General features: G+C 38.7%; 3 protein-coding genes, 3 non-coding genes and 2 pseudogenes across 25 annotated transcripts in view; 4 read left to right on the top strand and 4 right to left on the bottom strand.

The window, feature by feature from the left end:
* Positions 1–2,051, top strand: part of LOC108902188 (exocyst complex component 3-like protein 4) — an 81,458-nt gene extending 79,407 nt beyond the window's left edge. For 14 of the 16 annotated variants that reach the window (XM_051078295.1, XM_051078291.1, XM_051078294.1 and 11 more), the window contains exons 10-11: positions 59–180; positions 1,550–2,051. In XM_051078295.1, coding sequence (XP_050934252.1) covers positions 59–180; positions 1,550–1,730 — 303 coding nt within the window. In that variant the 3' untranslated portion in view covers positions 1,731–2,051. The remainder of the gene's footprint in view (positions 1–58; positions 181–1,549) is intronic. The other 2 variants (XM_051078279.1, XM_051078280.1) reach the window with 2 other exon arrangements.
* LOC127143632 (uncharacterized) overlaps positions 1–4,474 on the bottom strand; it is an 89,689-nt gene extending 85,215 nt beyond the window's left edge. For all 4 annotated transcript variants that reach the window (XM_051078303.1, XM_051078309.1, XM_051078306.1 and 1 more), the window contains exon 1: positions 4,400–4,474. The gene's annotated coding sequence lies outside the window, so the exon portion shown is untranslated. The remainder of the gene's footprint in view (positions 1–4,399) is intronic.
* A 584-nt stretch (positions 4,475–5,058) lies between these two features.
* Positions 5,059–15,249, bottom strand: LOC108902191 (tumor necrosis factor alpha-induced protein 2). Of its 2 annotated transcripts, none has more exons than XM_051078278.1 (12): positions 15,101–15,249; positions 11,896–12,129; positions 10,862–11,501; positions 10,102–10,213; positions 9,555–9,677; positions 9,269–9,363; positions 9,073–9,165; positions 8,833–8,959; positions 7,949–8,068; positions 7,393–7,548; positions 6,679–6,800; positions 5,059–5,590 (listed from the first exon to the last, which is right to left on the bottom strand). In XM_051078278.1, the coding sequence occupies exons 1-12, from the start codon at positions 15,150–15,152 to the stop codon at positions 5,443–5,445; spliced, it is 2,022 nt and encodes a 673-aa protein (XP_050934235.1). In that variant the 5' UTR covers positions 15,153–15,249; the 3' UTR covers positions 5,059–5,442. The 2 variants fall into 2 exon arrangements, with proteins under 2 accessions (XP_050934235.1, XP_018559460.1); XM_018703944.2 differs by lacking the exon at positions 15,101–15,249 and adding an exon at positions 13,114–13,245.
* A 3,008-nt stretch (positions 15,250–18,257) lies between these two features.
* Positions 18,258–18,464, top strand: LOC127143662 (small nucleolar RNA U3). The gene has a single exon (XR_007815226.1). It is a non-coding gene; the product is annotated as a small nucleolar RNA U3 (small nucleolar RNA).
* Positions 18,465–18,957: 493 nt separating this feature from the next.
* Positions 18,958–19,166, top strand: LOC127143652 (small nucleolar RNA U3). The gene has a single exon (XR_007815220.1). It is a non-coding gene; the product is annotated as a small nucleolar RNA U3 (small nucleolar RNA).
* A 3,387-nt stretch (positions 19,167–22,553) lies between these two features.
* On the bottom strand, positions 22,554–22,666 carry LOC127143655 (uncharacterized; annotated as a pseudogene).
* Positions 22,667–23,204: 538 nt separating this feature from the next.
* Positions 23,205–23,409, top strand: LOC127143661 (uncharacterized; annotated as a pseudogene).
* Positions 23,410–24,066: 657 nt separating this feature from the next.
* On the bottom strand, positions 24,067–24,274 carry LOC127143663 (small nucleolar RNA U3). The gene has a single exon (XR_007815227.1). It is a non-coding gene; the product is annotated as a small nucleolar RNA U3 (small nucleolar RNA).
* Between the last annotated feature and the right edge of the window lie 928 nt (positions 24,275–25,202).

The raw sequence follows: 25,202 nt of genomic DNA, 5'->3' as shown, positions 1-25,202 counted from the left end.
GGTAAAAAAAACAACTTAATATCAACAGAAATTCCTGACCTATGTTCTGTTGTATCAGGCTCCTGGTGTCCAAAACCACAACTGCATCCTGCAGTACGTCACAAAAATATTGGAGTGCAACAGCATTGATGCACATAAGATTGAAGCTGCAAAAATGCTGAAGGAATGTGACAGAAAGAGGTAAACTATGACAGATGTTTCTTATACACATCAGTGTCCAATATTTAATTTGCGTTGCTTTGGCTCTATTCACACACAGACTTAAAATGTGTTTTTTTAAGCCACTAAAACACATATTTTAGAAAAATTCTGTTTTCTGTTCTGTTCTTCCATTCAGGAGAACAAAGAAGAACTCCTGTCCTTTCAGGTTATCTGATAGAAACCCATGACAGATTTATGGCTAATATCTGGAGGCACTAAGCCTCTTTGGCAGGCAGTTTTAACATCAGCAAGACCAGCACAGTCAGTTATTCTGCTAAAAACAATGTAAAATGTAGAATGTAGAAGGGCAGTCAACGTGAAAAGAAAAAGATTTTTAAAAATATTATATAATTTTTTGCAGATATCCACGATACATTTGTAGACATCTGCAAAAATAAATTAAATAAATTAAAAGTAATGATATAATATAAAGTTATGAGTAGTAACAACTGGATTGGATATATCTGAAATGTTCTCTTGACTTGGAAGAACTGAGTAATGGATATCTACAATTCATATCCAGTCTAGCTATTAAATGTTATAATGGCCTTTTTTTTTTTTTTTTTGAGGATTTTAAAATATCCTAAATTTATTTTGATTAATACAATCACTATGATAGATATCTTGAAATACAGTGTCTTTTGTGATAATGTTATTGTGGATATCTTAAATTACTATTCAGACAAGTGAGCATCGATATCTAAAATGTAATTATAGTAATATAATAATGTACCTATAGAACACCCCCATGCTGGAAAGACACACCAACACGTACCACAAGATACCAGAACATACAGGAATATAACTAGTAATGATATGAAACCAATACAAAAACATTACAAAAATGATACGTTCATAATAGAAAAAAATCACATTCCATATTCTATAGCATGAATTCCAAGCAGGAATAGAAAATGATAACTCATAGTTACATAACACTACACAATACTAACATGGGACACCTATATCAAACTGCCATCTCATGTTCATATATCATATGTAAAGAACAACTCATAAAAGAGAATGTATAAGGATGTTATATAAGGATATTTTCATAGTTTTCTGAAAAATACTTACACAGAAATTAACAGAAATGTATGACAAGCTATTGAGTAAGTTTATGTTCTTTGGCTGGACATTCAGTAATCTAAATGGTCACAGATCATGAAATTGGTTTTCTTACTTCTCAACCACAATCTGGAAGTTCTGGTTGCACTGTGACTCTTTGTTGAATTGCATTTCTTTAGGTTTGGGTATTTTTTTCTTGGATTTTCTTAAAGTCAGCATCTAGTGGCCATTAGAGGAACTGCACTTCACTGATTTCTTTGTGTTTTGCCCTCAACTGCAGTGAGGACATAAAGCGTCTGCTGCGATGGAAGGGTCTTTCTAGAAGGGAGGTTCAGGAGGTGATGGACGCCCTTCCACCTGACCTTCAACCTACACCTGATCCTGATGTTCAAATCAGACCTGATTCTGACAATCAAACCAGAAGTAACAGATCCCAGTGCTGCTGTTGCGCCTGCTGCTGAAGACTGTGGTGCTCAACAGAGGATTAAGGGAGTAATATTATGTAATAATAATAATTAAATTTTTTTTTTTAATTAAATGTACAAATATTTCCCAAATAGTCATTAGCCTACAATTAACTCAAATTCTATTGTACTTGACCCATAGATTCTTGTTTAAACTTTTTCTGTACTGTCTGAGCAGAGATCTACAAAAAAACTGAATAAAAATCAGGATTTACTGTTTAACACATATTATACTTTTGTGTGAAGTGTACTGTGCTGGTTCTCTGGTTTAAGTGCAAAATGCACTTTTCTTATTCCGTCAGTAGTGTCCTGAATAAACTTTACCATGACTTAATATAAACATGTTTTTGCCTGTGTATTCATTTTGCCACTGGCAAACACCACCACCCAAAACTGTCCACACCACTAACACCACCTCATTTTAGAGAGGGCTTCACAAAACAGACCTCTTAACAGTGGCTTTTGATCTGGGATTTGGGACCTCTACAGCTGTCCCAAGTGAAACCTGAGGAAAATGATTAAGGAAAAGATTTCATATTTTTGTTACACCTAACTCTGAGTTTTGTTTCTGTCTTGTGACATACTGGATGCTTTTATCACTTCAGGCCTGGAAGAACCTTTAAATTAAACTGCTATCAAATCATGACCACACTAAAGCCATACTGTATATAACCTGTGATGGGAATTTATAAGTATTTGTTGTTTCAAAATTTCATGGCAATCCATCCAGTAACTGTTAAGGCAATTCACTCAAAACTACAAGCGTAAAATCTAATGCCAATCCACTGAGTAGATTTTTAGATATTTTACAGCAAGTGAGAACTCTTAATGGAGATAGAGGAAAATTAAGGCAATCACCAAAGTCAGTGGGATTCAGCCTACTGGGACCACAAATGTCTTGACCAAATTTCATGAGAAGCCATGAAATAATTGTAAAAACATTTTACTCAGAACAACAAACATCAACCTCATCATGTCATTAGAGGAAAAGTCAGAGGATCACTAAAAGTTAACATGAATAGCTAAGAACTGAAGATGAAACTTATTTGTTTTAATAAATGGACAGTGTCTGCGTGACAAACTCCGGCCCGTGATTCACACTTTGGCAGCAGTCCTGGTTTGCTCAGCAGGAAAACACCATGGACTTCCACCCACCAGCTTCCGGTTACCATCCGACACAGCCTGGACATTACTAGACCAGTTTACCGCCAATGGTTTAATTACCGTCACTCCCTCTCACTCTGATGAACCTCCCTTTGGCTCCTTCCTCAAAGGGGAGTCTGAAGCCGTGGCCCCTTGTCTTCCTAAACACATCCTTCCTTTTACACCGCTATACAGACAGACTTTCAGGAAAACGACCACATGCCGACAGTAATATGCAGCGAGTCCCTCTGCACACTCACATCCTTCCCCTACCTTCAGGTTCAGCCATTAGCTACAGTTATAACTTATAAATAATAAACTTGGAACACCTCTGCATGGTGTATACAGCTTCTGTTCCCTCTCTGGAGAATAACGATTTCCCAGAATTGTTCAACATCGATTTGGCTGCTTGTGATGTTGGCGAGTTAAGTGTGAATGGAGGGAGTTAGTGGTGTTTGAGCCAGAGAATCAATGGCTTTAATATTCCCCCTGATGAATAGTCAGTGATGGGAAACAGGAGTCATTACAAGCTCTGACCTCGGACTTGAGCCGCTGGGAAATGTCATCAAATAGATTGTTTTAGAGCGATGTTATTGATTTTGGCTGCTCCGGCTGTGTGACTCAAGGGAAAAGAATCTATACACTGCAATGGTCCAGACTAAACTCGGATATGAAACTATGAAATCTTGCCCAAACATTCATAGTACCAAGAGGTTGAATCCTGAATCCCATTTCTCTACTGGTATCAGCACATCTAAAATTTCCCTTAACCCCAGAAATATCTCAATATCCATTTGATGCATTGGCAGAAACGTTTGCAAAAACATTCATGGTTCCCAGAAGATGAATCCTGTTGATTTTGGAAGGACTCTGACTTTCCCCTAGCGCCACCATAAGGATAACATTTGTAGTTCTGAATGAAATGTCTAAACAACTACTTAATGTATTGCAATGAAAGTTGGCAGACTTTGGTGACCTTGTGATGCCAAAATTTGTAATGGCCACCATTTCCGGTTCAGGATTTCAGTAGTGAGTAGGCAAAAAACACACACACTAAGAAACTAAGAAAATTCACATCATAAACTCAAAAGCAGAAGCACGAGGTGAGTAAAGGAAACAGAACAGACGAACTGATCAGGAGATAAAAGAAGGGCACCTGTAGTCCAGACTGGTGCAGGAATCAGTGCTAAAACCCGGAAGTAAGTTAGCATTTTAGCACTACCGGTTCCCTCGTCCCAAAGTCAGTGGGGTTTTGGTTAAATGGCTGAAGTCTGAGGCAGAACAGTAAACAAATCTGAGTGAACTGTCTGTGAGCCCTACGGTCGTATCGATCCGCCAAATAAGACTAACTTGCGGCAATTGGTACTTATTTCTCAGCGATGAGCGACCGTGTTTCTGTCCCGTCAGAGGGATAACAAGAGCCTAAAAGCGGTGAGTAACATTTAAGTGTCTCATAACAAGTGTCCTCTTTTTTGGAAACCAAAATATGGTCACATAGGTACATATTAACATGACATATTTACCGAGTTCACGTATCTGTCGAACCGGTCCGTTCACAACCTGCGAGACAGCAGCGCCTCCGAATGACGTTTAGTATCAGCCACACGTTACCAAGGTAGCGAGCTAGCTAATTAGCCTGCGTTAGCTAATGTTGGCTAGTTAGTTAGCTTGGTTTGCTAGCAGTGCCGGGGGTCGGGGTAGCTAACTAGCTAACGATTTTAAAGTTGTCTAACAGGTTTCCTTCAATGTCTGTGTTGAATGAATTCTGAGGATTTGTGATATTTCCTCGTGGACTTATTGACAAGACACTTAATTAGCTCATGTTTACGGATGCAACCAATAGAAGAAACACTGAAGGGAAAACACACATAAGGACAGGAAGGAAGCAAAGCCATAACAGACACAACTAGGAGAGATATTTCATAATGAAAGAGGAAATAACAGTCCAGGGAGTCTCACGAAGGTTCCCCTAAATATCTGGTTTGTGCTGAGTAAATGCAGTTGTTATAATGTCTGTTCCTGCACTGACTGTCCATATATTTGGCACTGCAACTCCTGAATGTATGTATGTGAATATGCAGCAAACCTCATCCACTGGAGGATTTTAGAGTTTTTAGAGTATTTTATTTAGAAAATGTTAAATGTAGTTTTAGATTTTTAGGAAATCACAGTCAAAACATGCTGAGGTTTTACCAAGTTTATTTATAAATTTAACTTACATTTAACACTTACATAACAATCTATACATCAGATGAAGTGACACAAAACATGTAAAAATATTACATTTGCTGTCTCCCTCTATTGCACATGTATGATAAGAAATACAGGACAAACTGTGACACTGATTTGATGTAAAAAAAAATATATACATAATACTGACCCTGTTCTTTTCTTAGCAGTGAAAAGCACCATATTTACTAAGACGAATAACTGTAGCTTATACATTGATACAGCAACACTCATCATTTTACAATCAGTCTGCACACAGTACTCTGCAAAACACCTCATCATACTTGCACACAAATCTAACACACAGACACAATAGTGCATCCTCGTGGCAAACCGCTCATCTGACCTGAACTTTGGAGAAAAACGGCGGAGCGCTAGTCTCACCGGCTACTGTTAAAGTGTCTGTCAGAGTCGCTTTGACCGTTTTCCTGTCGGCTCTGGAGAAGTTTGTCTTGAGCTTGAGCAGAGCCGAAACGTGTTTTTCACTGTGGGTGAAGGAAGAAAAAGTTAAAAATCAACAATGTTCTTCTCTTCTAATGTTCTATTACTATTACAAAATAATTTTGTGAAATACAGACATTCACATTTTTGCTGAGCATTAGATGAGAAGATAGATACTACTCTGATGTCTCTATGATAAATATAGGAGGTAAAGCCAGGAGATGGTTAGCTTAGCATAGCAAACAAGGTGAAACAGCTCGTCTTACTCTGTCCAGATACCAAAATCCAGCTTATGCTCACTGGTTCTGGCTAAAGAAGAATCTGTAAAGCCACAAATCACCATTTTTACATTTCTGCTGTTGTACAAATCAAATAAAACATGGTAACTGAGCTTTACAGGTGTCGGTAGGTGGACTTTGTTCCCTTTGGGCAGAGCCAGGCTAGCTGTTTCCAGTCTTTATGCTAAGCTATGCTAACTGTCTCCTTGCTCTAGCTTCATATTTGATGTACAGACATGAGTGTGGTATTTTTATCATCAAATTCTTGGATAGAAAGCAAAAAAAGTGCATTTCACAAACTATTAAAGTCTTCCTTTAAAAGTAAAACTCAGTGTTTGCATGTTAAAGTGTTACGTGAGGACTAAAGGACTGTTAACTGTGTCAAGTTAAATATCTGGAAACAAATTAGCCACATCAGACTGTATATATAGACAGGCCATGAAACGGTTTTCCAGCTACTTCTCTGTTTCCAAACTATTTGTTTAACTGCAGTACTTAAATGCAGCATTCTTGACTGACGCTGATAACAGAGCGACTTTATCTTGGCAGCGCCACTCGAAAACTAAGCTGGAGTGCTCCTGCTTTTAGCTCTAAATATCGTCCTGCTGCCGGAAACATCTGAGCACATCTGAGAAGTCTTGGCTCAGTTCGCTTCCTGTTGCCTGTCAGCTCTCTCTGAAAAGTGGGGTTGTTTACTGTTACCCTGCTGTCATGTAAACGACTCAGATCATGATGCTTTTCTGTCCTTATTAGATCTGTTACAGTTGAGACAACAGTGCTTAATAAACGAGACCACCCACTGGGAAATGTGCTGTGTTGTGTGTATTTTCTGTTCATCTGAGTGAAAGTGTTACCTGAGGTCAGGAAAAGCGCTTCCCAGTGACGCTACTTGCATCTGTATGGCGGGGAGCTCTTGGAGTTTCAGCACTTCTGCAATCTTGATCAGGATTTCCTTCAGCCAATCCTCCTTTGAACCCTGCAGCGAAAGGCACAGTCACAGTCACATCAGTTCAGTCTATAAATTTCCTAAAACTGATTAATAATGTAGTTTTTTACTCTGGATATTCCCTGGGTTACTGTTTGTGCAAGACAGAAAAACCTTCATGTCATACGGATACCTTCTTGCTGATTAAGTAGGTTGGTATGGGCAAAACAATACTTTAACAAGCTTTTCAATGGGTTACAGCTTATAAACTAAAAATTAGTCCACTTTTTTCCAGTATTTTACATATTCCTCATATTGTAGTCTTAAAACAATGACAAATCTCCTCATGTAGTTTATTTGATTGACAGTAGAAGTCCAGTTGTCCTTTGTAAGATCATTTATCTGCAAACTATTCTGTCTAATGTGAAGTATTTTAAAGAGATACTTATTCTGTGTCTTAAGTTTATAAGAGAGAATAAAGTAAAAGAAGAGCAGTCAACTCCTTTTCCAGATGTTTTCATATCTCCTTAGCAAGAAGAGCCACAGAAATGTGAAAATGGTGAGTCATTTTTTACCACACTGCCTCCTACATTTCTACCAAAGTTTAGTCAAGACTTTGTGCTTAAATCTGTCCAAGTCTCACCATTTTGATGAATAAGCTGTGCAGACGCTCTGCGTCGTTCTTCACGGTCACGTAGGCCTTATCCTGTCGTTCCTTGTCCTTCAGCTTCACCTCTCCTCTCAGGAGCCTCTTCACATATTCCACTGTCACTTCCTGATGAAACTTGCTCATCAGCTCCTGAAACCAAACATTAAATCAGAATTGCATCATGAATAAACCATACTGTTATATGTTAAAGTTTTGAATGTGTTTCCCTTAGAATCCAGGCAGCCATTGGTTCACATTAATTGTAGAGTATGAAACCTACTTTACAGACTCTTGAAACTTGATTAAACTGTTTATCCATCGCAGTAAAAATCCTGTTTTTTGTAAGAATGTTGTCATTGTTGTGAGATAATGATAAGCACATAAACTACATTACCATGCAGTGTCAAAATCTGACTAAAATACTCCAGAAATGCTGATGATTTTAATGGATTATACAACTCAAACAAGACAAGAAAGTGCAGTAAACTGAAAGGGAATGAATGGAAACCAGTGGCTGTCTGAAGTAAAAAGTGTGTTTCATGCTTTCTACCTGGTGACAGGATTCTTTTGAGCCCTGAAGTTCTTGAATCTCTGCCTGAATGCTGACCAGCAGCTTCTCAAACAGAGGCTTGTTCAACCAGTCACTGGTTCCCAGTTTGCGGTACTGTGGCTGTGAAGAGTAGAAACACGATGCATTAGAAACTTAACACTTTCATCCACGACAGTGCAGAGTTTGCAGTGAAAATGACGTTTGCATTTCAAATAAGTTGTCGTTCCTGTTTTGTTGCTATCGTGTCTGTTTTTATAATCCATGCTAAATACTTCTCATGTGAAAAGTTTTGTATATGAGTGGTGCAAAAATATTTAAATTAGATACTTAGTTGATGCAGTTTTTAGAAAAACATAATACAAGGGAAACTAAAATAAGCTTAATTTGCCAATTCGCAGACATCACACTGTAATACTGAAGAAAACCATGGCTGTGTGTGAGATGAGAGAGAGGAAAAGTATGTTTAGACTGTTTCATTTTCTTTGATTTCCTGATTACAGATTTCTTCTTGTGTGTGGCTTGATAAACACACAGCCAAAAGATATGAGTTCATCCCTCAGTACCTTCTGGCGTTCCCACCCTGTCTGTAGCTCTCAGCCCCCGCCAACTGCACTGTTTTATCAAATGATACTCAAACAGAAGGAAATAGTGCATTTGTTGGGAACTATTTTCAGCTGTGTATTAATCCACATTTGCTGCTCTAGTGAGTATTTAGGGCAGCAGGACGGTGTGAGTTAACTGTGTGTGTTTGTGCCTCAGCGTGGCTCATTGATGTGTTTTAATGGTTTTGGACAACAATAGAGCTCAGAGGAATGAGATGGATCAGGCTTTGGACACATGCACAATAGAAATAAAGCCCCCATATCTCTTGTAAATAAACGTACCTTGAGGACCTCGTGCACAGGGCTTAATAAATACATGTGGGCAGATTCTTTCATGTCAGTCAGAACAGACAAACAGTCTTTCCGCACATCCTCCAGGAACAGATCGCCGTTTTTCGTGAGGGTGTCCCTGTAGATAAACCACAGAAGCCACGTTAGCTCACAGTGAAATACACTCCTGTTACATTAATCTGAATTTGACCTCCCGTCTCATCAGGTTGGCTAAATGTCAGAAAAACGTACCTGAACTGTTCGATGTTGCCGAGGTTCGCCTTGGTGAACGCTTTGCTGTTGGGTTTGTTTTGCCTCATGACCTCGTCCTGGAAGGTCTTGAAGCTGCAGGAGGAGTTTGTGTTTTAATGAAAACAGTTGATTTTCACCTCCACAGTGTTTTTGTTGTGTAAAGTATGAAACATAAATGGATTTTGAGTTTTGTTACCTCTGCATTAAACCATTCAGTTTGCTCGTTATGCTCTGGGCTTTGTGCAGGTCTCCCAACACTGTTTTAGCTGAAGTCACCATACCATTGACAAGCTAAAGACAGAGGAGAATTAAAAGTTAAAACCGCATTTAAAAATTAAACTATGGAGATAAAGCATTTCCTATACTACATATCAGTTTACTAGACTCATTATCCCACTGATAATCCTTGCTCAACTTCACTGTCACATTGTTTTCACGTTGTTATGATGCAGTATTGATCACAGCCTCTTTGATAAATGTACCTGAATGATGTCGTAGGCCACAGGACTGACGTAGCAGCCGTCCTCTCTCATCGGCTCCTGTCCGTTATTCCACATTTCCTTTGCTTCCTCCAGGACACGCCTGATGTAAGTCATCAGCTCATGCTAGAAACACAACAACGCGTCACTTATAACGTGCATACCTTCATACACAGTTCATGTTTTTGGCTACCAGACGCAACCTTTACAGTTTACAGTTATATCTTCAATTCTATGTTAAAGACAGTGCCCTTTACAGCTCATAATGAGTGAAAAAACATTGTTAAAATTAAAACTCCCCGGAGAGCATGCACAAGTAAATTTCACAGCTATTTAACCTTGAGATTTTGATATTTCTTATTCATAACTGGCCTGATAATGATGCTTGAGATTAGCTCAGACATCATCATAAAACTAAAGCTGAAACTAAATACAAACAAACTAAAATTAGGTATTTGTTTAAAACAAGCTTGAGTAAACCTACCAAACTAAAACTAGAAACAGCTTTAGATCTAATGAAACACACCAAACTAAAACAGGCTGTAGTTACCTGTTGTTTGCTGAGGTACTGTTCCTCCAGAGGCTCCAGTAACTCTGGAGGCAGCAGCTTTCCCAGAGCTTCAGCATTGATCTCACTGGCCAGCGCCGGCTTTTGAAGGAGTCTGAAACAAAGGACCAGAAATACCTTTAATATCTTGGTATATATTAACTCCCAAAAATATGACTTAATGTCAATTTTGCTTGTATAGCATAAAGTAATGATAATTATACTGTAAATCTCTGTGCAGCTCTAGTTGGGCTGATATTCTGGATGTGGACTGAGAACAATAAGGTCATTATTCTTGGCTTATTTTGTTTGAGTTTCTACATAAAGTCACATTGTCTTCACCAGGGAGTCCGTACAAGACAAAACATTTACTTTAGCTGTGGTAGAGTTGCTTTTTTAAGCAGTGATTTCCAACATTTCTGGGTTGTAACCCCTTCAAACACAACAACATCTGCTTGTAAGTAAAATAGCACAATTATTCGCAGGAAGAAAAGCAATGATTACAGTCAGTAAAAATAACCATCAAGCTGCATATTATGAAAACAGAAAAACAATGAACAGAAAGGAGCTGATTATGTTAAATTTGTCTTTAAGAGTTGATCCAATCTCTGTAGATTTTCAGATTCACCAACAGTGGCAGAAGTATTCTGACCTTTTTCCTCAGTAAAAGTAGCAACACCACAATGTAGAAATATTCTATCTTTAGTATAAGCTGAAAGCAGGACTTTCACCTTTTAATACTTAGAATTAATTCATGACTTACCCTGGATAATACTCGTTCACCCAGCGCAGGAGGAATTGACAGTCCTTGTCCTCCAGACCAAAGTCTGCGACCTTCCTGAGTCTGGCGCTGAAGGTTTGGTGGTACAGCCTGGCGTAAACGTTACAGATGTCCGTCTCTGGTGGGTAGCAGTTCCTCACCACCTCCACCACCATCAGTAAGTCGTCCTTCAGCTGCCTGCCCATGCTGTGGATGTGTGCCTCGACAGACGACTGCCCTTCCTGGTTAGCAGAGGGTGTCGAGGGGTAATCCATACGCTCATTTACCAGGTTGTGGAGAGTTGCGTCGTGCAGCTCCCTCCAGCTGTTGGGCCTCCAGCCCGGGCGCGTCCGATCCGTCTGCCTCCACAGCCCGTCCTGCTTGTCCTCCTGGTAGATGGCCTTCACCGCAGACGTCAGAGCCTCTGTGTTGGCATCTGCTTTAAGACTCTGCAGCAGAGTCTGCAGGATGTTGCGTTTAAGGATTCCGTAGTCTTCAGCGAGGTCGTTTACTTCTTCCTCATGACGTGCAAGTGAATCTAACTCAGTTATCTCCCCAAATAAAGACTCCTCTCTCTGTATCAGCAGCTGGCTGGCCTCGCTGTACTTGTGTAGACCAAGGTTTTCCTCAAATGTGAGGATGACTGAGAGAGAAAAGAAAAGAGGAGGCCTTGTTTCAAACTGAGGCAGATGTGGTTTATAATAAAATAAGACATTTAAACTCCCTAGAGGAAATGTAGATTATATGTAGGGCTGCAGCCAGCCATTATCTCTATTAATGATTTGTCTGTCAAATACTTTCTTGATCAACTGTTTGGTGTATATGCTGGCAGAAAAAAAGTGAAAAAGGCACAACATCATATTTTCTATATTGTTTAAATTATGCTAAAACGTCATGTTGTTGCTATTCTTAAAAATGAAGCTGCAGCCCCTTTTAAACACATTCAACAAACGATTAACATTAGTATAAGCTAACATTAGTACTACAACAGCTAGATGTGTTTTTTGTTTGTTTGTTTGTTTGTTTCATATATGTACCGTTCTGAGGCTCCTCATCTTTGGGTGAGTGGTGTCCATCGGTCGTGGAGGTGATGTTGACAGTGTCCTGACCTCTGGGGCTTCTGAATAACCTCGGGAGTTTTCCCCGAAACCAGTTTCCTCCCGACGCTCTCGCGGTGAGTCCGGGGAGAAAGTTGGGTCTGGTGCCGTCTGGCTCGCTGGAGTCCGACCGGGTCCGCATCCTTTGAGAGTTTGAGGAAGGCGCTGGCAAGTCTGTGGAGAAGAAATACCGTCAAATGTTTGTCAAGAAATTATAAAAAGTGAGTGAAAATCTCAATTTTCAGTGTTAGCATATCACACCTAGCTAACTGCATTAGCTAAGTCCGTTATTTCACCTAGCTAACTGCATTAGCTTTGTGAAATATTTGAATTTCGCCGTCACTTTTCCCTGCTTTTTATGTTTTCATTGGATATATTTTAATTATATTTGCTTTTTAAGTTACTATATAATGATATAATGAAAATTTCTCACATTCTTACTAAAAAAAAAGCGTTAAAGTTAGTGCTAGCTAAACTATGTAGTAACTTCCTGTTATTTTCAAAATAAAAGCCAAACAAAACATTTTAGTTTTTTGTGCAAATAGTGTCAAAGTTAATATAAGCATATATTATATGAGAGTCACTGTTTTTCAACCAATCAGTAAATATAAGAATTTAACTGTATTGAATCACAGCACAATTACACAAGGCAACAACTTAGCAGTCTGTGGTTCCACATCGTCTCCATCACAATAAGTTAAAGAAACTAAATAAGAAACTAAAATAAGTAGATTTTTTTTTTTAAATCTCAGTATTGCATGAATAAAACAACGTGAAAGAACATTAAAAATAGCACATGAAAAAATCGGACTAGGACATTAGAAAAAGGACATGCAACAGACAATGAAAATACATGTTTTCTCCAGTAACATTCATAGTTCAGCCTTATTTAATAACAATAATAAATAATATATATATATATTTAAAAACACTAGAGATTATACACATAACTTTTAAAATCAGAATTAACTAAATAAGCAGAAGGGAGTTCAAACTGAAGTCTCATCTAGTCCCTACTCATTAAATTTAACAGTAACTCACTGTGAGTTTAGTTGTTCAGAAACTCTCTAGAGCAAAAAAACACTTTCAACATGTCCAGACACAGAGATAAATGTCTGTTCTGCGTTCTTTTTGTCTAATCCCAGAAATGTTACTCACCCTGATCTTACAGTCGCTTCTCTGTTAGTAACACTACAACTGCTATGAGTTAGAGGGTCTTTTTTATAGCAGCCACAGGCTCCTCCTCATATGATGCATGTAAAAACGATTCCCCCATGAGAGCTGGAAACTCCACACACACACACACACACACACACACACAGATCACAGTCACTCACACACCACACTCACTCAGGTTGGGCTTTTTTTAGACACACTGCTGCTGAGGCAATGTTGGACACTCATCTCTGAGAGGAAAGTGTCTTGACAGCCTTTCCATAGATCATTATGAAATTCTGTACAAACATTTGTGTTGTCCAGAGGAGGAAACCTGGAGACTTTAATGATCCCCTGTCTTTTTGTCTAGCGCCACCAACAGGTCAGAATCTCCCCTTCATGACAGGATGCCTCCCAAACTAATTACCAACTTCTCCTAGGTCATGATAATGAGAAACTTTCTCAAAGTAATTAATTAGTGTTTCACAATAATGTCTCATGCTCTCCAAATAGTGAGTTGGTATTATTGTATGATACTTTATTTTGAAAAGGTAAATAAAACATCAGAAAACTGTGAAAAATATCCATTTCAGTTGTCTGTTTTGTGCAACTAACAGCCCTAAACCTAAAGAAATACAATTTACTATAATTTAACATCAAGGAAAACCAGCTATTTCTCACATTTGAGAAGCTGGAGCCTTCAAATGTTTGGAATTTTTGCTTGGAAAGTAAATTAGAAATCAAACGTAATCCAGAAAATTAATAGGTAAATAGACTGTTTGATAAAGACAGCTGTCCTTCACGAGCAAAAACAGAAGCGGTGTTAACGCCGCAAAACAAACTGACATGGGACACACCTGAACACATCCCCTACGTTGGTTTCAATTACTGTAGTCATGACCACTGTCATTCCCTATTCTCAACACAGTACCAAAACTTAACCAAACCATAATCATGCTTGTGGCTGATCAGAAAACGGTCAAGTGAGTCATGTGACAAATAAACAATTCTGTTGTTTCACTTTGATGATGTGCTGCTCTTCCTCTGTGACACTTTCTCAGTCCTCTTTCCTAGAAATTATGCTTATATACGCTAAATCCTCCTTAATGGAGGTTGCATGTGTGCAGGTTTCCCCCGTCATCTCCATAAAATCAGATGTGTACCTTTCCTGTTTCTCCACAGAGCTTTAGCTGATGTGTTTCCACAGCATTACCCTGGCTGTTTGCCTCTGGTTATTGTTAGTGTGGCAGGTGGATCACCTCCTCAGTCAAGTGATGTTGGCTTCCTTTTAAGGGACTCTTTCTTTAGTCTTTAGTTCATCATTCTGTCGGTGTCAGACAGCCCCCGTTCCTGCTGTGGATAACCCCTATCATGCTGCCACGTTTCACTTCTTAAAACAAACACTTGACATGTTGTATAGAGTGTACTCTGTATAGACCAGCTTAACACCCATTTGCACCATGACTGCCTCAAAGTGATAACGACCACACAAGTGGTTAAACACCTGGTCTCCCCCACTGGTCAGATAGAGCTGAAGAAGCCTTACGAACGAAAGACGAAAAGTCTCCTCAAGCAAGTCCAGTTTGCTTTGTATAGCACTCATAAATACCACAACCTGGATGTCAGGATTATTTATTATCCTTATTTTTTGCTGTAAAGTTGTTTGGTATATAATGCAGTGTGATATGTGTGTACAAGACAAGCGATGTGAAAGTAAAACTAACAACTAACTAACTTGAACTGAAGTTATATTTGTTTTATGGTTTTTCATGATGAAAGGCTGTGACCCTACATTTTTACACATACAGTGCCTGTTGATCTGCAGTATAACACATTCACATCTATATTTTACAATGTATATGATGTTTTTATAGGTGTTGTCTGTCAGTTAAAAGTTTGCCATCACCTTTGTGGTTGATAGTAACATCTTCCATCCCACTGATAACATTAATCACATTAATGATGCTGTGTTGTAATCAGTTTCTCTCACCTTTTTCTCTGCAGGATCTGCAGGGGAGACATCCGCGAAGCGTCAAACACATCGCTCCTGAAGGCAGCAGGACTCAGAGGTGTGTAAAGTTCGTCTGCAGCAGGTTGATAAAGCTCTGAACCAACGATGAGATGCAAATATCATTTCATGTCAGGATGTTGGTGAAGTCACGCTGTGAGAAAGTACGCTGTGCTTTCCATTTATGCACGTATGTGCATTTCCTCTGAGAGTTTATACTTATGATGTGAGAACGAGTGTATGAACAGTTTCAGAGGTTCGGGTTAAAAATGTCTCACTGTTTCAGTAACTTCATCTTGTTTTATTTCATGAGGACAGAGTAATAACTATCTGACTGCCTCATCAATAAGTCTTGAATGTTAAAATTCTACCTCTATAAGAATCTTAAACAGCTGAATAAAGTTCATACCACAACCTGCTGAAATAATAAAACTGTGTGACTGTTTGCTTCCTCAGGAAACAGAGAAGTTCAAGGCAAGATCAGGCTTAAATCTGATTTCTCTGCTTTGGTGAAAAAGCCTTATATTTTTAATTTTCCTAAAGTGTGACAACAGTTTCTACGCACCTCTCAGAAGTATAAATAATCAGTGTGGTTTGTTGCACTTCTTATACATGCAGCTGACATGTTTTTGAAGCTATCGTTACTCAGGTGCAGTAAATATCATTCTGCTGCTCCTCAACATAAACTGACCAAATTTGAATTTCCTCAAAAAGATGCACTAGAAGGTGTTAGATAGTCTTAAACTTCATCTACAGAAATCTTAAAGCAGCACAGTCTAACTTTGCTGCAGCCTCTGCAGCCACGAGTCACAGAATTCTTGGTATTTTCAAAGTTTCCTGGCTGGATACCAGAGACGGACACTGGTTTTTAATGACTTCTAAGTCTTTTTAACTGAGCTGCAGTTCAGCATCACTCTGGAATTTGCTGGGCCTGATTCCAACAGTTTGAGCAGCTGACTATCACTCAGTTAGAGGGAGATTGTACCAGCTCACCAAAGTTACACACAGCAAGACCTTGTGTTTCTTTCCGAAACAGCTCTTTTATGTTAGCGAGGTGCTGTAAGTACTGAACTGGAATCAGGATGTGGTTTGTCTAGCTTTGCATCAAGACTGGAAACAGCTGGAAACAAATCACCAACCTCCAGCCAAATTTCAAAAGTAGACCTGCCTGAGACCTCTAAAACTCACTGGATATGGGTTTTAAAATGTGAAATGTTTCTCTGTGCAGATTCCACTTTTTAAAAACTCACACAGTTCTTTTTTACCAGACTACAGCTCAGTTAATCAGTTAATCTCACATCCAAAATACACCAATGCCAAACCAAGACTTTTCATACACATCTCAGGTTCAACTCTTGTCCCAGAGCATCTGTCTCCCATCCCACAACTCTTAGTCACTCATTACACGCTGACCTCAAAACTGCTAAAAACTGGTTGCATTACAATATGTACCACTATTTTTTTGAAGTAGCTTTATGTGTTTAGCATAAACCAATATTCTATTTCAAAAAATGTCACAGAAATAAATGATTCTAGTAGTTTTTCTCAATCCTTTAGACACTCATAGAACTAGCGGTTTTCTTATGTGATCCACTGTTGCGTAATTTTTTCTTTGGCAGCCTCTTTTCACATTTCAGACTTCTTTGGAAACAAATACACTGCAGCCCACTGTCTGTAAAACCTCTGCACATACCTGCAGCTTTCCAACAGAGGACAAAAAATGACACTAACAGACACTGTGTGGTTGCATACTGTAGAGATAAACACCACTACCGACCACTTGCAGACACATGTTCACCAGAGTGTGTGCCTGTGTGTTTGATAGTATCGACACTTCAACCGCTCTGTTGGTGAGCAGACACAACAAAAGAGTTTGATTCATAGGTGGAGAATTTGAGAGAATTATAAGCTGTTCTGGAGCTAAAATTATAAACATGTTGTTGTTGGTTAGTTGGCACAGTCGCTGTCTGTTTCCTCAAGATAGCAATGCACCTGACCACACCCCATTTTAAGACCAACTCGCCCGGGGATACTTGATAGATGCAAGTATATTTGCTATTTAACCTCCTGAGACCCGGCCCATTCATTTATGTCCTTTATAATGGACATTTTGTTCACCTTTATCTTTCTTAAGTATTTGGAGTTACCCTTCCAAGCCAAAGATATAATCTGCTCCTTTTTTCTTGTTTTCTAAATTTAGTTCTATTTTCACACCGATATCGTCCTGTTGTCCTCTACAATGGACATGCTGTGAAATTAAAATAAAAAATATATTTAAAAAAATTAAAATTGTAAGGTGTTTTTTTTGGCCCAAATAGATAGGAAATCACACAAAAACAGAAGTTGTAAGACACTTTTTTCCCTTGGTTCTCAGGAGGTTAAACAACTGGATGTGAAAATGACAACTGTGTCTGTCTGAAATTAGCAAAGACGCTTGTGTCGCACTTGGCATCAGGTATAAGACAGGGCTCTTAATCTTTTTAGGTTCTTCAACCAAACATAGCTTTATTTTACTCTTGTGTATTAACATTTACAGGATTACATTGCAAAGTATTTAAAGACTAAAGTGGATATCCTTGTGTTTACATCATGGATTGTACAGTTTTCATGTCTCTTTTTTTTACAGAAGAGGAACTGTTTTAATATTTTCTTTAAACAACAACATTTTCATGAAAAGGGTTTTTTTTTGGACGGGATTTCTTTCCACAGTGTCACAAGAACCTGGTTGTGGTTGAAGTAACATGCAGCCACCGTATTGGCACACCATCACCTTTGCAAAATAAGTGAGACAAATAAAAAGTGAAAGTATCAGAACTGTCTCTGCTCAGACTTGTCAGTGTCACAAGCGAAAGAAAACAGATGTTAAGTGAAACAGGAAGTAGCTGATGCCGCAGCGACCACAGGTACAACGAGTGACAACATGCACATATGCTGTTTTGGAATAGAGAGAATTTATGGGAAATTGAATATTTATTGTTTGCTGCAGTCGGTTGCAGATGTTTTCTGTGGGAAAGTTAAGTTTTTAATCTGTGGTGATGCTGTGATTGGAGGAGGTGTGTCCTCCTGATTCACAGGAGTCCACCAGGAGTGAAGAGCTTGTCTCTGGACATAAGGCCCTGAGAAATAGCAAGCTTAAACCAAGACTATACTTTCAGGGATCATTTCTTTAGTTCTTGACTTGAGAAATGTGTTTCTAAAAAGTTTGGTCTCGCTGCCCACGATGAAGAGTTAAGATGTTTTCTTCAGAGCAGGAATCTAGTGAGAAGACTTTGTTTCTTCTCCACTGTTGATGACTGTTCGGTGTTTCTGAATGAAACACTGATGTAGGAAACATGTTCTGAGTGGACAGCTGGATGATCTAAGAAAGAAATAACAGAAAGTTAGTGTATTAGTTCAGACTTATTAACTTTCTTTTGCCCAAATTGTTGAGTAGCGATTTTTTCCCAAATAGCGTAAAGGCAAACATGTTACATAGGCAAAATTATATGAAGGTAACCTGTAGAGATGTTAATTTACTGATGTGATAGCTGCAATTTTGGTCCGCCATATTTCATGTAAACTTGTTTGTTTCCTCTTTGGCTTATTTTCCTTTTCAGTAACATAGTTTGGAACAGTTTTGTCTGCTTCATCACTGCTTTGTGTGTCCAACATTTCTATCTCTGTCAAAGAAAAGGCAGAAATTTGATGGCAAATGTTACTGTCAGTACAGTAATACAGATAACGAGGCTTTAGAGAAAGCCATGATTGGAGAAGGTGTGTCCTCCTGATTCACAGGAGTCCACCAGGAGTGAAGTGCTTGTCTCCGGACATAAGACCCAGAGAACCATCCAGAACAAACCAAAACTATACTTTCAGAGATCATTTCTTTAGTTCTTGAGTTGAGAAATGTGTTTCTAAAAAGTTCTGATTTCACTAGCCCACGATGAAGAGTTCAGGTGTTTCCTTCAGAGCAGGAAACTGGTGGGATGACTTTATTTCCTCTCCACTGTTAATTACTGTTCAGTGTTTCTGAATGAGACACTGATGGAGGAAACATGTTCTGAGTGGAGCTCAGCTCAGTTGTCAACAAAAAGTCTTACTCACATTTCTGAGAAACCAACAACTAATACCCTGCTAGGCTGCGCTAATAACAGAAAGAAAATCTGTAAACGTTTCTCTTTGTTCAGGTCTAGGTACTTTTGCTTTTACCTGAATCTCTGTGGTTTAGAGTTTTGGTTCAATCATGTGTTCCTCTTTGTAGTTATTTTAGCAGTTTACTGCTCGTTTTCAGCTGTGTGAAGTTACTGCTGCTGCAGCCTGAACCTTTCCTGGTGAAACTTTATTTGTGCAGAAGTTATAATAACTTACACATTAACTGGACTGCTGTCTTAGACACTAGTTACCTTTTCGTCTTTGGTTTTTTGTAATCCTACAGTGTGACTATGCAAAAACACAGCAAGGTAGAAAGTTAACTCAGTTCACAACCCAAATGCTGCTGGATAAAAGTCAGTTTGTGTGGTGATCGCAGTCTTTGCGTGATATTTCCACTCATACACTGATGTGAAACTGTTTGAATTCTGGAGATTTGGGTGTTTACCAGTGTCAGTATTGGATGAACATTACATTACATCATTAACATGAGTTTGTGGTCTTTCCTGTAGGTTCTGTAAACAGCAGAGATATCACTGTGGTGTGGCTCCATTTAGCATTTTGTCCTGTGGTTTGTTATGAGTAATTTGTTTTTTCAAAGGCTGTAAGAACAGTTTTAGATGCCCATTTAGTTTTGTAGTTTTTTAGCTCAGTCTTTAAAACTCACATCAACATTTTTATGGAATATTAAGATATTCATGGAACATTTTTAATGATACGATCTGGCTTTAATGGCTCACAGAAAAGCGGGTTATCCCGAGGGAACTTTCCACCTGAAACTCTACCTACATGCCACTTTAAACCCCTGTGTCTCATCTTTGCACCACAAAATATGTTCAGCTTAGTCTGCCTCTCTTTGGGTCACCGGGCTTCACTGAACGAGTAAAGACAGAGGAGGATTTGTTAATCATAAACTACAGAGTCAGAACCATGAAGGAACTGCTTCATTCACTGTTAGGGAAATTTGGTTAAAGCAGCAGGAGGAAGTGAAATGTAATTCAGCAAGGTGAAATGTAAATGTTCAACCACAAAGCTGGAATAAAGTGAGAAGCTGTAGAAATGTTAAAAATAAATCTATGGCTCCAAATAAGTGTTAGATTTGTCAATAGCATGTGTCTTTAGAGTGATTTTTTTTTCTTGGTGCTATGAATGAGTTGCAGTGAGTTGCAAAACAGTGAAATACACTTAAGTAAAGTGATTCTGTTTCTGTTGCCAAAGCAGAGATTGAAGGGAGGAGAGGAGAGAGGAGGAGATACGTACTTAACACCTGATAAGGTCTGTCTGACTGGAACTGATAACCATGGGAGCTGTGGGTTATCATTTTCACAGTTTTTATTTCCAGTTATCATCACAAAGTCGTTTCATTCTGAGCTGTGGTGATGGAGTAAGAGTTTAAAGTCATCAACATTGTCAGGAATCCTGTCAGGAGTCAAAGAAAATGCAGGTTTAATCATCATTATGTAGTTATTTACTGCGGTAAACTGTTGCTCTAATTGTTGGAAAACCTGAAACAGCAAAATGATTTGACTGAAATATAAAAATATCTGTTGCTCTTTATTATTTGTTGGCCAGGTTTGTGAGTTAAACTAAAGATATCTGGATAACCCATTAATCTCACTTGGTAAGAAACAATCCCAACTCAAGGACGTCCAGTTACTTGGCCTTTCCTGAGCTTTCAGCCCTATCTCACTGTCTTCATCAGCAGATGTGCAAGCTCAGTAGCTACTATCATTTCATGCATTGTACTTTAAGGTCGTCTTGCCATTTGCTGGACAGGACTTTTCCTCCTCTGATTAAGACCATGTGACACAGATGAAAGGTCCAGAAATGGCTTTTTTACATGGATCCTGACATCTCAGAAAACAACACAGTAAACAAATCTATAGATCAAAAGCCATAAATCATCAATTTTTAAGTTTTCACATTGGAAAATACAGTTTAACTGGTGGCTATCATCAATAATAATATTCTTAGTGCCAAAATGATGCAGTATCACTATTAGTATATTACAATAAGCTATGAATTGCTTGTTTCCTGTAAAGATCCGTTGAGTGTGTAACCGTCTCCATTGGTCGACTTGGTTTCTGTTCCAGTTTTGGTCTGAGGTCTGATGCAAGTTTGAGCCGGTCACAATTTCTTATCGTCACAGTGCACATATGCTTAATACTTTCTTGGTATAAAGTTTTCTGAACGCCTCATGGTGTTCTTAACAAGTCAGATCAGAAGACATAGAAGTTATCAACAGGAAACGGGCCGCACTCTCTGAGAGACAGAGTCCATTGTCTTGCTCAAATACCCTTCAGCACTCAAGCGGGTGAAAACTGAGCCACATTGGTTCTTGCCACATTGCGTTGAGGGAAACTTTGACATGAGGGTGAAACCTCAAAAAGCCCCTACAGTCTAAGTGAATCTGTCAACACACTTAACACAATCTACTTCCCTTTCTACTGCAAAGACTCATGAACACAACATACAGCAGCTTTAAAGTCAAACTTAAAATCCAGTCAGACATATAGATTATTGATCTGATGTTTCTATAGGTGAACTTGTTTGCAGTGTGATTGTGTTGTTAGTTTAATACTGCGAGGACAAAATGATGCGAATTAGCTGCTGAGCTAACCCTGGCACATTCACAAAGATCAAGGATCAAGGATATCCCTTATTACCTCTGAGGGGCAATTAGTTGTACAATGAGCAGTAACCAAACAACCTTTAAAGAAATAATAATATAAAGACAATTAAACAATATAAAAATCACACTAAGGTATTTAAAAAGTCAATGGCAGCTGGACAAATGAATTCTTAGGTCTTCTTGTTGTGTATGTTGGCAGGTTGTTCCTGGAAACTTGAACTTTATGGACGGGGGGTGGCGAGGATCAGCCAGGACTGACTGGACCCTCTTCAACGTCCTAACCCTGGACAGATTGGTAAGTCATTCGAGGTTGTGCAATCTGTTTCTGTTTTTGAGGTTAAGTGACTCATACTAGCTGACAAGGGAAAATGTGAGGACAGATTTAATATCCATCCATCCATCAATCCATTATCTATACCACTTCTCCTTAAAGTTCGCGGTGGGGCTGGAGCCAATCCCAGCTGATAGAGTCATCAATTAACCTGCATGTCTTTGGACTGTAAGAGGAAGTCAGAGAACAAGCACAGGAAGAACGTGCACACTCCAGAGATTTAATAAAACAAGAATAAAACATTTTCATGAAGGTATTATCAACATTAAAACTTTGAGATTTAAGATGACAGTACACACACAGATGGGCTTTTCCGTACACAGCATCCACCTGAAGCTCAAAGGTCAGCTTTTAATCATAACTGATGGTTTTGTCTTGGACTAGTAAAGTAAATTGACTGATTTAAACACATTTCTGAAGCCAGAAACTAAAGAAATGATCCCCGAAGTATAATCTTGGTTTTAAAATGTGTCTTGTGTGTTGTATCTACAGATGGGCACTTTCACTCATGATGAACTCCAGTGATTCAGAAAGATGCACAGTCACAGTCTCAGTATCGTCACAGGATTTACTTATTTGCAAAAACATGTTGTAAACAGGAGTAGTTTAACTGATGCCGTCACATTCTTGTAAACTAACAAAAATAATGACTCGGCTGACTTATTAGTTTCTGATGTATAAGAGTCTGCAAGGACAAGGTTTTTAAATGTGCTCTATAAATAGAATGATGACTTAAATAAAGAAGAAGTGTGTCTTCCTGATCCAGGCATTGCTCAAGGAGGTGAGAAAATGTTTTTTCTCTCTTAAATTTGTACCAACATTATTTGACATGTATGTACGTGACGATGTATGTTATTTGCATACAATTTCATCACAGTCAGCTCAAGACAAAGCTGTGATTAGAAGAGGTGTGACCTTCTGATCCACAGGCGTTCACCAGGACTTAAAGTCCTCGTCTGTAGATATAAGACCCTGAGAACCATCCAGAGCAAGTCAAGACTATACTTTCAGGGATCATTTCTTTAGTTCTTGACTTGAGAAATGTGTTTCTTAAAAGTTTGGTCTCGCTGCCCACGATGAAGAGTTAAGATGTTTTCTTCAGAGCAGGAAACTGGTGGGAAGATTGTTTCTTCTCCACTGTTGAGGATTGTTCAGTGTTTCTGAATGAGACACTGATGGAGGAAACATGGTCTGAGTGGAGTTTGAGCACTTGTAAGAAAAAGTTAAGTGTTTCTCTACACAGCTTCAGGTGGTGTGTTTTGTTTAGAGCTGTGCTAGGAATGAAAATGTTTCTCTGAAGTCCATCTTCTGGTCAGAAAAGCAAAGATTTAAGGTGATCTGCTCAAAAAAAGGTGTCTTTGACTTATAGCCTACACACTCCTGAAAATAGCCTACACACTCCTGAAAATATGTCTAATCAGTCCACATAAGTGGAAACACCTGTGCAGGTGCCTCATGGATGTGCATGGGTCTTTTATCATGAAAGGTTGAGATTATAAAAGTTTTTTGTTCCTCTTCACTTTGCTGCAAGAGGGTTAAAATAAATTAAAAAATGAATGAATGAGTAAATAAATAAAACATTAAAAAAAGGAATTAAAAATGATATACATGAAGCATGTGATCTAAACATCTGTCCACTGAGGAAAAATTAAAAATAGCAGCAGTGAAAACGTCACATCTGTGTGCAGTGATGAGGGGACTGTAACCTTCCTCAAATTCACACAAGCCTTGTGAACAACGGGCCTAGAGCTGTAACACTTAAACACAGTAATTCCAAACATAATGCCTACATACTTCTGCGGGAGCTTTAATGGATCACAGCCTGAGCTTAATTTTTTCTTTTACAAGTGCATAAGCTCCACTCAGAACATGTTCCCTCCATTAGTGTCTCATTCAGAAACACTAAACAGTCATCAACAGTGGAAAAAAAAACAAAATCTTCCCACCAGTTTCCTGCTCTGAAGAAAACAGCTTAACTCTTCATTGTGGGTAGCGAGACCAAACTTTTTAGAAACACATTTCTCAAGTCAAGAACTAAAGAAATGATCCCTGAAAGTATAGTCTTGGTTTGTTCCAGAAGGTTTTTAGGGTCTTATATCTACAGACGAGGACTTTTACTCCTGGTGGCTCAGGAACAAACACCTCCTCTATCACGGCATCATCACTGACGAACCTCCTCCTTTGGTTTCCATCCAAAAGTAGCAAAAACTTTAACAGAATTTTGACATGTGTAAAATGTCATATTTATGTCTGTTTTATGTAATTAATCTCTTAATTAATCTTGGGCGTGTCCCCCATTCCCTTTAAATGCTAGGAGTGTTTACACCATGGTGGATTGCTGTTATTGCTGTGCTGCTCTCCCCTCGCCTCTGCTGCTGCACAATGTTCCTTTTTATTTTTAATCTTTTGCGTGTCGCTTTCCACTGCCTGGTGATAGCAATGCGTCAACAATGTGCCCAACCACGCCTCATTTTAAGAACAACACACCCATGGACACTTAGATGGGTGCAAATGCATTTGTTGTTTAAACAGTGTGGGCGCTGGGTGGGAAAATAACAACTGTGTGAGTCTGAAACTACCAAAGACACTTGTGTTCTGCTTGGCAAAGGGAGCATAAGGTGTACGATATGGTCTTCATTCTCTGATATCTGCTGGTACACACTTTTGCAATCTGAACCTTATTTTAACTAATTGTTGATTTATATTTGAAGCCATTTCTTTTCCCAACAAAATTATATCTAATCTTTAATGACTTACAGTAATTCAAACATTCAGGTCAAGAGATTGCCTGAGATAAAATCCCTGAGGGAGTAGGACACTGATTCAGAGGATTTTCAGAGGAGGACTGCAAGTTTATTCATCTTTTCTCTGTGCCAAACATGAAATCATCCACTGACCAAGCCTGTGATTATTGCTTCTTTACTGTAATGCACAATCTGCTGCAGCCCATTGTTACACAACCTCTGTGCTGAGACATTCTCAACAGTATTAAA

The sequence above is a fragment of the Lates calcarifer genome, linkage group LG19 (genome assembly GCF_001640805.2).
Source record: "Lates calcarifer isolate ASB-BC8 linkage group LG19, TLL_Latcal_v3, whole genome shotgun sequence".
Classification (NCBI taxonomy): Eukaryota; Metazoa; Chordata; class Actinopteri; family Centropomidae; genus Lates; species Lates calcarifer.
The sequence above is the reverse complement of the archived record's forward strand: the minus strand, read 5'-3'. Positions and strand labels throughout refer to the sequence as shown.